Source organism: Salvelinus namaycush, chromosome 16 (assembly GCF_016432855.1).
Source record: "Salvelinus namaycush isolate Seneca chromosome 16, SaNama_1.0, whole genome shotgun sequence".
Lineage (NCBI taxonomy): Eukaryota > Metazoa > Chordata > Actinopteri > Salmoniformes > Salmonidae > Salvelinus > Salvelinus namaycush.
In genome coordinates, this window is record NC_052322.1 from 35,933,743 (window position 1) to 35,948,584 (window position 14,842).

Below are 14,842 nucleotides of genomic sequence, written 5' to 3' on the forward strand. Positions count from 1 at the left end.
AGTGATGGAACCGGGGAGAACAGTCGGTGCGGGGTCCCTGATGATCTTCTTTGCCTTCCTGCAACACATGGTGTTGTAGGTGTCCTAGAGGGCAGTCAGTGTGCACCCAATGGTGTGATTGGCTGAGTGTACCACCCTCTGTAGCACATCCGGTCAGCGGTGGTGGAGTTGCCGTACCAGGCTGCGATGCAGCCCAACAGTATGCTCTCAATGGTTCTCCTGTATGACACTGTGAAGGCCCTTGGGGACAGGATGAATTTCTTCAGGCTGTCATGCATTCTTCACCAAGTGCTAAACTGTTCTACATTGGACCCCTGATCATGCAATAACTTGGGGCATGCACAAAACCAAAGCAGGCAAAATGACTGATGAACAGCACTGCACTTATGCAATGTACATGTATGAGTCAACTGTATTATTTGAAATGAAGTCATTGTAAGATACTGAACACTGTTTGCCACTCTGCTCATCCACATTCCAAAGCATGTCTATTTAGCTTTGAGTCATATTGACTCATACAGGCTCAACATGCTCCACTGTAAAATGCCCTGAATGTCAATTGCACATACACTGCAATGAGTAGAGTACAGTATGTAGGAGTGTGCAAGCTGATCTATAGTGCAAAAAGACACCTGGCCTTGGTATATCTTAAAACACTGGCCAATTGCTAGTGCATTTCTTTTTATACAATTTTTCAAATCTCATGTATTTTTCAACAATTTTTCAAATCTCATGTATTTTTCAACAATTTTTCAAAGCTGTGATGAGATTTGTCCTTCAACTATTAGTCATAGGGAAGTATAACTTCTTCCAATGTCCAGTGGCAGGTGCATCCATAGAATGGGTCCAACATGCATTGAATTCAGTGCTACATTGAAGAGATGTGTACAGCTGTTTCTCTTGCTACACACTGCACTGTACTGGTTTAAATAAGAGATTGAGTCTCTCCCATTGAGTGCTTTGATAATAAAACATAGTAGGTAGCTTAATAAACCTGATTAAAACCAATAGATGTAATGTCTGTCAAAGGTTGAAGTCTCGGTTTGACATGTAGTTAGCTAGCTAGAGGAAACAGAAGCGTCAATATAGCGGAAGTGGTACTGCCCTGAACGATTCTAGGAGCGAGACGGAGGACGGAGGCTGCATCTTTCAGAGAAATAAAACAGGAATTAGAGCCGTAAATATTGTGAGTTTGTATAATCGGGGACCCGATGAAAGTGCATTTATGTGTTAGGTCTTTATTTATTGTGTTAAATATTACACAGTATATTCGTTTCGGTGTAATTATATTCGTTAGCCATCATGCTAGCTCGCTAAATCAGACAGCGCTCCTCTGAAGTGGGCCGAACAAGGACTTGCTAACTGGCAATCATGACACTTTGTTCTTGCAAGCTTGCTGACCTAGGCCATGTACGCGACTGAAAATCGTTAGCTAACTGTAAGATACTCGTTAGAAGCTGGATAACGTTACATCGTAGTACAAAATAACAATTGACTGGTCCCTATATAAATGGACATACGAGAAGTCGATAACCCTTGAACATCGTATTTTTCAGCTAGCGAAAGTTAGCTTGCTACTTTCCCGCTAGCCATTATTTGACATTCTCCACTCTTCTGACGTGCTTAGCTGCTACTAGCTGATCTCTCGACTAACATCCCTACTAGCTATCCGCTAGCAGGCTGGGCACAGGCCTTTGCGGCTCGGTAATAATGTCACAATCTGACCCGCAACGTTAGCGGGATAATTGTGTAGATTGTTGGCAACGCTACACATATAAGGAAACAATTATCTGTTAGCCTTCTACGTTAAATTATGGTTTCGTTTAACAATAATGTAAACCAAAGTTAGGCCGTTTGAGAAGTGCCGTCGCGTTTGCTAGCCAGCTAGTAAGCTACATCAAGCGTTTTACCGCAACGTCGTTAGTTAGCTGAAGCTAGCTAGGCAAATCTCCGCCATCCAGACACCGTTTTAATCAAGTATTAATTTGGCTAGTAATAACTAAAACGTCAGATAGCAAACCAATATCTAACTATCGAGACTAAATAATATTTAGTGATTTGGGGCGGGTGAAGAGATATCGAAAGGTCGATTGGTTGTTCTGTCAGAATTGGCTAGCTGGAGTAACTAGCTAACGTTAGCTATCTAACTCGACGACATGTAGCTAGGTAGCCCAACGGCCCCACGCATTGCTGCCACAGTACTAGACAAGTTCCTTGCGAGAACATTTTCAGGAACACACCACCATGACGAAGTTGTATGGTATTCGGACTCGTACAACAGCGGCCATGCACCAGTAAAAAATGAAGGCCGAGTGTAAACAATATATTTATATATATAAAAAATCACACACACTGGATAGGTGCAGTCATAGTAGACCTTTCCGTTACTGGCAAAACGCTTCTAACCGTTAGGCTAGCTTCCTGTTTTAGCTACTAGTACGAGCTACATTCAATTGCATTCGTATTTGAATTCATAGTAAATTGCATAATCATGGCCCAAAAGGTAGTATGAAAGTAGGCGATATAATACTCCCCTAGCCATGAATTTATAAGAATGTCCGAATCTAACCAAGAAGGAACCTACTGCCCCCTCTTGCAGGTGTCTCCTCTCAGCAGTTTGAATAAATGCTGTAATTGACCAGTTATATGACATAGGTATATCTAATCTCAATAGTCCTTTCCTTCATCTGCACAGACATAAGACCAGAAGAAAAAGTCCCACCTTACTATGTTTCTTTCTCACACAGACTGAAAAATGGACAAGAACGACCTAGTACAAAAGGCTAAGCTCGCTGAGCAGGCAGAGCGCTATGACGACATGGCCGGGGCCATGAAGTCTGTGACGGAGCAGGGCGGGGAACTCTCCAACGAGGAGCGCAACCTGCTGTCAGTGGCCTACAAGAACGTGGTGGGGGCACGCCGCTCATCCTGGCGCGTCATCTCCAGCATCGAGCAGAAGACGGAGGGCAACGAGAAGAAGCAGGCCATGGCCAAGGAGTACCGGGAGAAGATTGAGACCGAGTTGCAGGACATCTGCAATGACGTGCTGGTAAGAATAACTGTTGTGGTCTACCCTGTGAAAGGGGACTTTTTACATTTCTCTCTAGGCAGATATGCTGATTTCAACAACAACAAAAAATGTATTTCAGGGACTTCTTGACAAGTACCTAATTGCCAATGCGACTGCAGCTGAGAGCAAGGTGTTCTACCTGAAAATGAAAGGCGACTATTATAGATACCTGTCTGAGGTAGCAGCTGGAGACGCAAAGAAGAGTAAGTAAGCAAGAGTTCATTTAGAGTTACATAAAATGGAACAATGCACCAAATCACATCGTCATGACTCGTGAAACTCCTAATGGATCAGATGTGTGCATACAGGAATATGTTAAAATATTCTCTAAAGATGTGATGAAATGCGCTAAGTGCATGTTGGAATCATGGCATTGCTCAAACTCATCTTCTTCCTTGTTCCTTTTTAAAGCCACAGTGGATAACTCCCAGCAGGCATACCAGGATGCTTTCGACATCAGCAAGAAGGAGATGCAGCCCACACACCCCATCAGGCTCGGCCTGGCCCTCAACTTCTCTGTGTTCTTCTATGAAATCCTCAACAACCCAGAGAAGGCCTGCACCCTGGCCAAAACGGTGAGAGAGCGACTTCAAGTGCCAAGTCATGCAACCTCATCTTTTACCCCCAAGACAATCAATAGCACAGAGCTTCACTCAAAGCATGCAGAGCCATTGTAGCATGTCTTGTCTTGACAGTTTCTGCATTTGTATGAAGGGACTTTGGCTCAGTTTTCAAAAAATGAAATTGGATTTAAAATGGCACCCCTGCTACAGTTATTTCTGCATGCCACAATTTAACCAAAATGATTAATGGCAGTGTACATTTGTATAGTCGATTCTGGAATAGCTGGTGGCAGTTTTGCATCCTATTCTTAGTGTAATTTACTCTTTACAGGCATTTGATGAAGCCATCGCTGAACTTGACACCTTAAACGAGGATTCCTACAAAGACAGCACCTTGATCATGCAACTACTAAGGGACAACCTGACTGTAAGTTCTGTTTGTCTCCTATTTATGTAATCACATTTTTTGTATAAATAGTAAATGGTTTGCTACATCTTTCTCTTGTATTGTCATTTATTCAATAGTAATTTCATTGATGGTTCCAGTTATATGCATCTGTTTTGTAAATTGCTATGGCACTGTTTTTTAAATTTTTATTCATTCTAACGTGGAAAGTACCAAATGCAATTTGGGGAATATAATGTAACACATCTTTACCTCTCTTTGCAGCTGTGGACATCGGAAAACCAGGGAGACGAAGGAGAGACCGGAGAAGGGGAAAACTAATGGAATTGCACTGTTAATCCACCTACACTCTTAAACACAAACGGCTTATAAACATCCCCCTCCACTCCATCAGCCCCTCCCCCTTCTGTATGACAAGCAGCCCGAATTGTTCCTGACCAACTAGTTTAACCCTCTCAGGTCACTGAGGCGACAGGGTAATGTTCAGTTGTTAGCAGGTTGTCATTTTGTTTGTGAAAATAATGTGGTTGTATTGAGTAGTGAGTCCATGTTTTTGTTTGTGTGCGCGCGTGCTAGATCATATGTCTGTGCGCCTGTGTGTGACTGTTTGTGTTGGGGGCCGGGGGGTTGTGAATTCTAATCATCTTTCCTTCATTTCTTTGTCCTACCTAGCTGGTTAAACATTTTTCATTCTTTTTTTTTTTTATGGTCATTTTTTTTTAGTGTGATTCGTCATGGTATTTGAAGGTTTTATCGTATGGTTATTAAACTGGCAGTTAATTTTCACCTAACACTGTGATGCTAAGTGTTGCATTTTCTTCCCCACTCCACTATTGCTTGCTTTTGAAGTTCTGACACGCAGTTCAATCCTGTATTTAACTAACAGTTCAATTCTGCTGTCGGCTCATACAGAAAGGAGGCAGGCTGTATTGTGACACTGGCATCTGGGTGTTTCGCTCTAATCATGATCACAATTCAAAGTTTGATTAAGGGACCCCTTTGTTCGCCATGTTAGATTTCCTCCATCATAAGACATTCCACCAGAATTATATTACGCATTCTGAAAGGCAGAACTCTTTTTGAACAAAGTGTGGATTATTGTCCTAGTGGTATAACTCACGGTTCAAGATCAAGCGCTGCTTGAACTCGGTACAATGAAAATTTTATGTGCTTAAATGTACCTTGTATTTTGCAAGATTGACTATCATCTTTCTGTAAAACCTACAGTAACAACCTTTTTTCAACATTAATTGAAAATGTCTTATCACACTGTATCAACCCTGCTTGCAAAATATTCCTCTTAAAGCGGTTGTTTTCTCCAATGTTTCTGTGCCTGGGTTTCTCTCCTGTCTCTTATGGACACTTTGTTTCAGACTGCCAAAAAGTTCAAATTAATCTTAGACCAATCAAGAGTCTTCATTCAATTCTCATGTTTTAGAATCTAAAATGTATGAATCAAGGTTTGTAAGGTAACGAACGGTATGATGTGATACTTCTGCTTACTTGCCCCTGAACTTTACTGCTTTGAAAATGACTCTCAGAAGGAGTTGTCCAACTTATCGGGCTTGTTTGACAGTGCAGGCGACTGCTGACAGACTGATCTACGAAGAAACTTGCATCATCAATAAGTTACCGTTATTATTTGTAGATCAGTTTACTCATAATTCATTATAGTTTTAATCCTCTCGAACACAGCCATTGTGAAGCAGCAGATTGGAGACCCAACCCATACCACAACCCAAGTAAGAAGCAGTGTCACAATACCATACACGCCACGATAACATCCCACATAGAGTAAGACACGACTGCATATGTCAATCTGTTTTCTTAAAGATGCACCACATACTGAGTATAACATATTTAACTAGGCAAGTCAGTTAAAAACAAATTCTTATTTGCAATGACTGCCTACTCCAGCCAAACCCGGACGACGCTGGGCCAATTGTGTGCTGCCCTATGGGACTCCCAATCACAGCCAGATGTGATACAGCCTGGATTCGAACCAGGTACTATAGTGACGCCTCTTGTCCTGAGATGCAGTGCCTTAGACCACTCGGGAGTTAGAATCCTCTGAATATATAAAAAGGCAATAGGTGAATGTGGAACAGCCTTTCTTGCTTTGTTTTTACTGACCAGTATTCTTTTAGATTTGTGTCTTTTAAAAACCATCCTAGTTTCACTTACTGTACATGTTTAGGAAACTGAAAAAGTTGTTTAAGATAAAGGTGTAATGTCATCTTTATTTTAACAATATTTACAAAGTACATTGTTGTACAATTCCCAAATTATTGAATGTAGATGTAAATCAAAATGTGTAGTCAGTCAGGGCAACTCCACACTCCAGCAAAGTGTTTTGCCAATGAATTACAGGTAACTGCCAAAATAAAGGAAACACCAACATAGTAGTCCCTGAGCCACACGTGGTCCCGTGTGGCTCAGTTGGTAGAGCATGGCGCTTGCAACGCCAGGGTTGTGGGTTCAATTCCCACGGGGGGACCAGGATGAATATGTATGAACTTTCCAATTTGTAAGTCGCTCTGGATAAGAGCGTCTGCTAAATGACTTAAATGTAAATGTAAAATAGTATCTTAATAGGGCGTTGGGCCACCATGAGCCGCCAGAACTTCAATGCGCCTTGGCATACATTCATACACACCTATAGAATTAGTCATGTAATCAAATCTCTATAGTGACACCATTCTTCCATTAGGAATTCCATCATTTGGAGTATTGTTGATGGAAAATGCTGTTTCAGGAGCCGCTCCAGAATCTCCCTGCCCATCCTGAGACCCCTCCTCTCAAAGTCACTGAGATCTCTTCTTCTAGTCATAGTTGCCAAAATAATGGGCCACTGGGCATTTTTATATATGACCCTAAGCATGATGGGATGTTAAATTGCTTAATTAACTCAGGAACCACACCTGTGTGGAAGCGTCTGCTTTTGATATACTTCGTATCCCTAAATTTCTTACGTGTTTTTTATTTTGGCATTTACCTGCATATAAACTGTTCACATCATTGGTTTTAGCTCTTCATTTAATTGTTGAAACAAATGTTTGCAAAAAAAGTATGAATGTATGTACTTGTAAGTCGCTCTGGATAAGAGCGTCTGCTAAATGACTTAAATGTAAATGTAAATGTTTGGTCTTTGCAAAGTGCAAATTAACAGTGGTCAATTTCACACTTCGCTAGCCTAGACATATACTTCAAAAGTATGCAAAATTGAGTGGCGGGACGGGTTTTGTTGTTTTTCGAATCCCAGAATGTAGCTTTTCAATGTACATGGACTACTTTTTCACGCGGAGGATTAATCGGGCCGTGTCATTATCATAGTTTATAAATAGGTCATTGAAGAATATTTATGGTCGCGGAGTGAAAAGGCAGGTGTTTCACGGCAATTATCAAATTAAGACAGAAACATTTTACTAAGTTTTAGGCCAGAACTTTTTAAATTAAAGTATTTGAGCTGTTTCCACCTTGGCCAATTCAATAAGGTAAGACATTGTACAATAATATATGTATACATTTATTTTTACTGCAATTTATTTCGATTTCCATTAACGTTAGTGATGCTGGGTTTGATTGGCAATTACCAACTTCTTGGCTAGTAGCTAAAGTAGCTGGCATTTTATGTTAGCAAACACATTGGGTTTTAAACAAATGCCGAACTCTTTGATGGTTTACACTAATTAACGGTAACTTACTGCCTTCTACAACTCAGCAGTCTGTTTCAACTACTAACCGGATAAAATAGCTAGCTTTAGTTAGCACGCTTGTGATGTGTCGAGGATAGACAGTACACATGTTGTAATGATCCAATCTTTTAGGTTTACTTGTTTTAAGACGAGATAATACAAATTTACTGGCATCTTACTAACTAGCGAAGTTAATAGGTCGTTACTTTAGGTAACTGGAGAATCCATGTCCAAACTTTACACTCCTAGTGGTGGCCATGTGAGAGCAGAAATATTCATACTATCATGTTAAATAGCTAAAGTAGACTTTGGTGATCGTCATCGTGAGGTTGTCATTGTTGTGTAACAATTGTGAAGTTACGGAAGGTCGGGTGTTAGTATAGACCCCACAACCAGTTCAGACAGAACTGAGTTGCTCTAAAAACGCCTTGATTGGCCATCCTGATCCTCAACTGGTGAACTCCATTATGTGACCCCTCCCATCACAGCCACCCCAAGTTTGCTTTATTTATTTGCATCAAAGAAAACAAACGATAGACAACAATACAGATACTAAATAAATGTGTGTAGGTGTGGTTGGAAACCCAAGTGCTTATATGAAAACCACACTACAAACAGACCGTGTGTCTGAAGTGCCAGAGGTCAGATAACCTAACTAGCCTGCATTTGTAGGTGACTTGGCAACTTCATATAATACAGAAGTCAATGAAAACCAGGTGTTTTAATAGGTGTATGCTTACTTTGATTTTTACCTTACGCTGATTAAGATGAGATGTTTACATGACTATTTCATAATCTGCCTAATGCCGTAATCAGTTTAATATCGAATTATTACTGCGCATGTAAACGTACTGGCTGTTAGGTTTTGTTGTCTGCCAGTTTCACCCCCTCCCTCTATGATCTTCACTATCTCTGTCTGCAGGATGAACAGCACTGGCCAGTCATACCCATTGGCCTCCCTCTACGTAGGGGACCTGCATCCTGACGTCACAGAGGCCATGCTCTACCAGAAGTTCTCTCCTGCTGGGCCCATCACATCCATCCGTGTCTGCCGTGATGTCATCACTCGCAGGTCCCTAGGATACGCATACATCAACTTCCAACAACCCGCTGATGGTAATATTATTTTTGATAAGATTTGTACTCTGTATCAATCATGGACAAATAGATTTGCTTTGATCAAGCTATTTGCTTTGATCAAGGGGGTGGCAAGAATAATCCTGCTAAGGATTAATATTCCAATGAATACACAACTTAAATCTTATATTAGGTTATTCATGGACGTGTGTGATTAGCAGATGTCTGATGCTGTGTTTCTCTTTATACGTGTCATTTTTTTTCAGCGGAATGTGCTCTGGATACAATGAACTATGAGGTCCTCAAGGGTAGGCCTATCAGAATAATGTGGTCTCAGCGTGACCCAGGGCTACGGAAGTCAGGAGTTGGAAACATTTTTATCAAGAACATGGACGAGTCCATTGACAACAAGGCCCTGTATGACACATTCTCAACCTTTGGGAATATTCTGTCTTGCAAGGTAGACATTGCATTCTTGTCTTTGAGTGTCAGGGCATAATTTATCTGTACATAATTTCTAACATGCACTTTTAATTTCAGGTTGTGTGTGATGAGAATGGCTCCAAAGGCTACGGCTTTGTTCACTTTGAAACCCAAGAGGCAGCCAATCGTGCCATTGATACCATTAATGGAATGCTATTGAATGACCGGAAAGTGTGAGTGAACAAATTCCTACCAAGAGCTGTTTATTCTATCCGTAAGGTACCTTTTAACTTCATTTTATTTACATTTCTTTCAACCAATATATAAACCACCTTGAATTTAGTGAGATGTAAGTAGGGGAAAGTGCAAAGGAAATCTGTAATGGTTAGGGAGGAGGAGGGACTATTGATTTGGTCAACATTGTATCATTCTCAGACAGTGATGCACGTTTTTGCAGATAACATTTTCATGTTCTTTGCTCAGGATAGAGACAGGTAGTGACTCTGGCATTGCAGACCCAAAGGCTCATTTCCTGGGGGGGAAATGTCAGTTGTCCACAATTAGGTGAGGGAAATGGTAGACATTTGTTCCTGTCCTTTTTTTAATTTATTTTTTTACTTTGAATAATGTTTGGTCTGTTGGCCACAAAGTTGAGACTTGCAAGACTTTCTAAATTAAGCTTTGAAAAAGCTTAGGCAGCAGATTGTCATTCAGCATATCAATAATTACCATTGGTGCTTAATGTAAAATTAAAGGTATATGTCAACCACTTGTCTCATATCTTGCGATGTGTTCATCAAGGTGAGAAAATCAGTAAGTCTCCACACTGATATTCTGGGATGTGGAGCAGTATGTTTGATATTTTGTAACAAGACTGATTGTAGTTTTATATTTCTATCTCTCAACTGTGACTGGTGACGGGTGTGGTGTTCAGTTTTGTTGGCCACTTTAAGTCCCATAAGGAGCGACAGGCTGAGTTTGGGGCCAAAGCCATGAAGTTCACCAATGTGTACATCAAGAACTTTGGCGATGACTATAGTGATGAGAAACTCCAGGAGGTCTTCTCTGCATTTGGTAAGAACATCCTGAAAGTAGGACATATGACAAGCTTTGACATTCTATCCCTTTCTTTGGGCACTAGTATAAAGTGGTGGTTGATGTTATAGCTATTTGATTTAAATGAATATTCTGGAACATCCATGCAATCAGATGTTTTGGGTGGATTGGCATGAAAGCTTATGAAATCTAGGCTCCTTCTCTGTTCTTGGACTCATAGGCAGGACCCTCAGTGTGCGGGTGATGATGGACGAAAGGGGCCGGTCTCGTGGATTTGGCTTTGTAAACTATGAAAACCACGAGGATGCACAAAGGGTCTGTATTTGGGGGTTTTATGGTAATACTCTAAAATTGCTCCCATATGTGCCATCTCCTTGTCAACCAGCAGGCTGTCATAATGTGAAATGGGGAACATGACATCTAAAATGTGGCATTTTGAGTTGACTTTGATGGACTGCTTTTAGGCAGTTGAGGAGATGAATGGGAAAGAACTCGTTCCTGGCCGAGTTCTGTATGTGGGCCGTGCTCAGAAGAGGATGGAGCGACAGGGGGAGCTGAAACGCAAGTTTGAGCTGATCAAACAGGAACGTATCCACCGCTATCAGGTACTGTGGGGAAGTGCACACCTGTGGTCTTAAGAAAAATAGCTTTAATATAATTTATTTTCTTGTTGATTCAGGGGGTCAATTTGTACGTCAAGAACTTGGATGATGGGTTGGACGATGAGAAACTCAGGAAGGAGTTTGCCCCTTATGGCACCATCACCAGTGCCAAGGTAGAAATACCCATACTTTTTCATGAGTAGTCATTTCTGCTATCCAATGATGTATCACAAAGGCTGAAAAAACATGTCTGGATCCGTGTAAAATCTCTGCACCTCGTAACTTCATGGTTTTCTCTTACCCTTTCCTCCACTCAGGTGATGACGGACGGGGGCCACAGCAAGGGCTTTGGCTTTGTCTGTTTCTCGTCTCCCGAGGAGGCCACCAAAGCGGTAACTGAGATGAACGGCCGCATTGTGGCCACAAAGCCGCTGTACGTGGCTCTGGCCCAGCGCAAGGAGGAGCGGAAGGCCATCCTCACCAACAAATACATGCAGAGGACCATGCCTGGCCCAGTCATCGACTCCTACCAGCAGGCAGGCTACTATATGTCTGCTGTGCCTCAGGTCTGTAGTACGGTTGAAGGGAGGGGGTAATCACTAGATGCATCATGCTAGAATTGACCAAATTAGAAAGCCTATGTTACCTTCAGTTTTTTTTTTATCTCAGGGCTGGCCCTGGAAGGTGATGTTTTTATCTGTAAGATATTGTTTTTTTGTAGCCCCCAAGTCGCACCTTCTACAACCCCAACCCTGTGAGCACCATGAGGACATCTCCTCGCTGGGCTGCACAGCCACCCAGACCACAGAGTGAGTCGGAGGCAGATATTTTTGAGATATTGGAGCTAAAATAAGTAAATGGCTAAAGCATTACTGCTACTCTAAAATGTATATTTGTCACACAAATGTGTTTGATGCCCTATTGACATGTGTTGTGTTGCTGTCAGCACCCTACTCGGGCCAGTTTGTCAGGTCTGCTGTTCCCCGACGCGCCTCCACCCCCATCAGCACCGTCAGACAGGCCTCCACCCAGGCTCCACGCATCATCAACTACACACAGAGGATGGGTAACACACTAGCTTACTCAAAACATATACTTGCTGTGATGCAAAAACCGAACAGTAACTAATGGACACCCCCCTCTCCAGCTAACATTGGCACACAGACAGCAGGAGGTCGGGCAGGCATGTCTGGTGGTATGGTCCGAGGCACCCAGTATAAATACTCATCAGGGGTGAGGAACTTACAGCAGGTCATCACTATGCCCGCACCAATGGCAGTGCAGCAGGTAATCTCGTAAATTGCATCCTTTCCCCACAAGAAATGCCATGCAATATAGCGGTGTAAACATTTTTTACTCAACTGTTCTTTTACTTCTACCTTTTTAGAGGTCCATCCCAGTGGTCATGTGTATTGCATTGTGTTTAATCTTTCCTGCTGTGTTGTAAGGTTGTTACCCAGCAGATTATGGAGCCAGCGGTGCATGTCAGAGGCCAGGAACCCCTCACTGCCTCCATGCTGGCTTCAGCCCCTCTCATGGAGCAGAAACAGCTGCTTGGTATATAACTGGAATGTTATTGGGGAGTGTTCATGTGATGTTCTGAACATCTGTGATGTTCTGAACATCTGTGATGTTCTGCAGTCAATCCTCTGTCGGAGGGTGTTGAGATGCCTCACTGGCACTCTCAATCTAATTCGTTCTCTTTCCCTTGGTTTGCAGGTGAGCGGTTGTACCCTCTGATCCATGGCTTTCACCCCAACCTGGCTGGTAAAATCACTGGGATGCTGCTGGAGATTGACAACTCTGAGCTGCTGCACATGCTGGAGTCACCCGAGTCCCTGCATTCTAAGGTACGACAAGCTTCCATTCCCTCTGTCCTTTCAGATCAACTTTTACATGCAAAAAGGAAGCCACTTATGATTGTTTGGAGTTTCTTGGTGGTGGGTTATCATGGTCATAGTTGTTATGCTAATCCCATGTGTTCTCTCTCTTCACTGTTCTCTCCAGGTGGATGAGGCGGTAGCTGTGCTGCAAGCCCACCAGGCCAAGGAAAACTCTCCTAAGAAGTAGAGAACCCTTTCAGGTTAGGTTATAATGAGTTAACAGTAGTTACTATGCCAAAATTGACCACACTCGTCATTTGTGACTGTAAAGCAGCAGTTACTGAATTTGGATTTTACATGTGTTCCAGGACACTGCAAAGAAATCGCTGAAGGAGGAAAAAGTTAAAATGAACAAAAAAATAGTAACATTTTGTAAAAGGGGGGGGGGAAAGGAAGTTTTGTAAATGGCACTTTTGATTCAAATCTGAGAATTTAATTAAAATGTATATCTATGGGGAAGAAAAGCTGTTTGCAATGGGTTATGTTTATTCTACTTTTTGTTTAAAAAAAATATATATATATTCAAATAAGAAAATAAACCCCTGGTGTTTTGTGCATTGAACCTGTATATCACTTTTCATTTGTTGTGCTTTGTGGATCTGTGGAATGAAATCTCCTTAAATGTTCCTGTTACAGATTAATGATCAGTTCCAATCCATAGACTATAGTGGAAAGGATTGTGATGTACTGTAATTCCATGGTGAAGTGGGATAATGGCCTAATACACCAAGGGGATCTGAGGTGAAAACAAGCTTCATGCAAAAGGGGATCATATTTAGAAAGGAATTAGTGTCTCTGGATGTCCCAAAAACCACATGCTATTAGTGATGGACACAATCAAAATAATCTTCTTGAGCTGAATTCAAAGTAATTCACAGTACATTACTGTCCAGTCACCATTTTAATAAATGTTTGCGTAAAGGGCAATACAACATTGCAGAGCAGATTGTTTATTAGACGTTTTAGGTGTGCAGTATAGCAACAATTGGTGTTATGGTACACTTTTTAATCTCCGACTTCTACTAAGTAAAGGTTTCACCACAGGATCTGTTTTTCTACAAAGGGACTCCTTAATGTGCATCTTAAACTTCTGATCTCTGACCATGGATGAGAGGGCTGAGCAAGTGGGATAACATGTCAGTTGTGATGTAATTGCAGAACAGTATGACAAAGTGGAACTTGGGGAAGAGGCTAATGAAGGCATTGTCCATGACCGGAGTGATGTATGACAGCATACAGATTAGCAGCTGCACCCCATGCAGTAGTATAGTCATCTGGGCCTTTCTGGCTGAAACTGGATCTGAGATTGCAGCTTTGGTTGGAAACATCACTCTGAAGTAGGTGTAGATCATTGTGATCCACACAAAGCACAGGTAAAGGATATTGGTGGCATATTTGTTGTTTTAGTTGTGAACCAAGTCAAAGACATTCCTATGATGGCACATCCTACCGGCAGAGAAAAATGACAGGCTTGAGGAAATAATGATGACACGAACACAGGGATGGTGCCTACAACTCAAATACATGTGATAAGCACATGGGTCCTGTTCACTGTGCAGATCAGAGGATGCTGTAAAGGATGACAGATGGCTACAAAGCGTTCAATAGACATGACTGAAGTTCAGAGGTGTGTTCTTATGAATGTGTTTGGCTATCATGAGAAATATACACATGGACAAATTTAGGAAAGGGCATACATAGGTCAAGACAATCAAGAGCACAGTGAAAGACATGATGCTGTCATTGATCAGCTCCATGTACAGGATGTACCTGGAGTTGCTGTGGAAGGTCATGTTGGTGGTGTACAACAGGATGCCATTGATGAGGGCCAACAGAACCACTTAGGTTCTTGAATAAAGCCTCAAGTCATTGCTGCTCATCCCTGTGGTCTCTGGTGCAGAATCACACAGCAATGATGAACCTGTCACTGCTACCCATCTCTCGGGCACAATAGTACTTGTTTCCAAAACACAAAGGACAATGTATCAAATACTCCGATTTGAAATTAATCAAGAAAAACAAAAAGAACCCATGCCTACTGTTAACCATTCCTATTCCCTGAAAGTG

The 14,842-nt window shown here is 41.8% G+C and overlaps 2 protein-coding genes across 3 annotated transcripts; both read left to right on the forward strand.

Annotated features, from left to right (window-relative positions):
* The first annotated feature begins 1,093 nt into the window (after positions 1–1,093).
* LOC120061381 (14-3-3 protein beta/alpha-2) lies at positions 1,094–5,363 on the forward strand. The gene is made up of 6 exons (XM_039011157.1): positions 1,094–1,186; positions 2,748–3,049; positions 3,150–3,273; positions 3,482–3,645; positions 3,965–4,060; positions 4,304–5,363. The coding sequence occupies exons 2-6, from the start codon at positions 2,756–2,758 to the stop codon at positions 4,358–4,360; spliced, it is 735 nt and encodes a 244-aa protein (XP_038867085.1). The 5' UTR covers positions 1,094–1,186; positions 2,748–2,755; the 3' UTR covers positions 4,361–5,363.
* Positions 5,364–8,586: 3,223 nt separating this feature from the next.
* Positions 8,587–13,335, forward strand: LOC120061360 (embryonic polyadenylate-binding protein-like). Of its 2 annotated transcripts, XM_039011123.1 has the most exons (15): positions 8,588–8,850; positions 9,078–9,271; positions 9,352–9,467; positions 10,169–10,308; positions 10,511–10,605; positions 10,755–10,895; positions 10,970–11,065; positions 11,210–11,458; positions 11,614–11,701; positions 11,839–11,958; positions 12,040–12,179; positions 12,341–12,449; positions 12,612–12,742; positions 12,900–12,975; positions 13,084–13,335. In XM_039011123.1, exons 1-14 carry the CDS (start codon positions 8,631–8,633, stop codon positions 12,960–12,962), a joined length of 1,902 nt encoding a protein of 633 aa, XP_038867051.1. In that variant the 5' UTR covers positions 8,588–8,630; the 3' UTR covers positions 12,963–12,975; positions 13,084–13,335. The 2 variants fall into 2 exon arrangements, with proteins under 2 accessions (XP_038867052.1, XP_038867051.1); XM_039011124.1 differs by having other exon boundaries at positions 8,587–8,850; positions 12,900–13,335.
* Positions 13,336–14,842: the final 1,507 nt, after the last annotated feature.

What these genes read in the sequence shown, in the direction of transcription:
- LOC120061381 (XM_039011157.1), top strand. Translation starts at nt 2,756, where the DNA reads ATGGACAAGAACGACCTAGTACAAAAGGCTAAGCTCGCTGAGCAGGCA. An exon ending in ACATCTGCAATGACGTGCTG is followed by an intron (nt 3,050 to 3,149) that starts GTAAGAATAACT and finishes AATGTATTTCAG; the next exon opens with GGACTTCTTGACAAGTACCT. An exon ending in TACTAAGGGACAACCTGACT is followed by an intron (nt 4,061 to 4,303) that starts GTAAGTTCTGTT and finishes CTCTCTTTGCAG; the next exon opens with CTGTGGACATCGGAAAACCA.
- LOC120061360 (XM_039011124.1), top strand. Translation starts at nt 8,631, where the DNA reads ATGATCTTCACTATCTCTGTCTGCAGGATGAACAGCACTGGCCAGTCA. An exon ending in GGAGGTCTTCTCTGCATTTG is followed by an intron (nt 10,309 to 10,510) that starts GTAAGAACATCC and finishes TTGGACTCATAG; the next exon opens with GCAGGACCCTCAGTGTGCGG. An exon ending in CAACTACACACAGAGGATGG is followed by an intron (nt 11,959 to 12,039) that starts GTAACACACTAG and finishes CCCCCTCTCCAG; the next exon opens with CTAACATTGGCACACAGACA.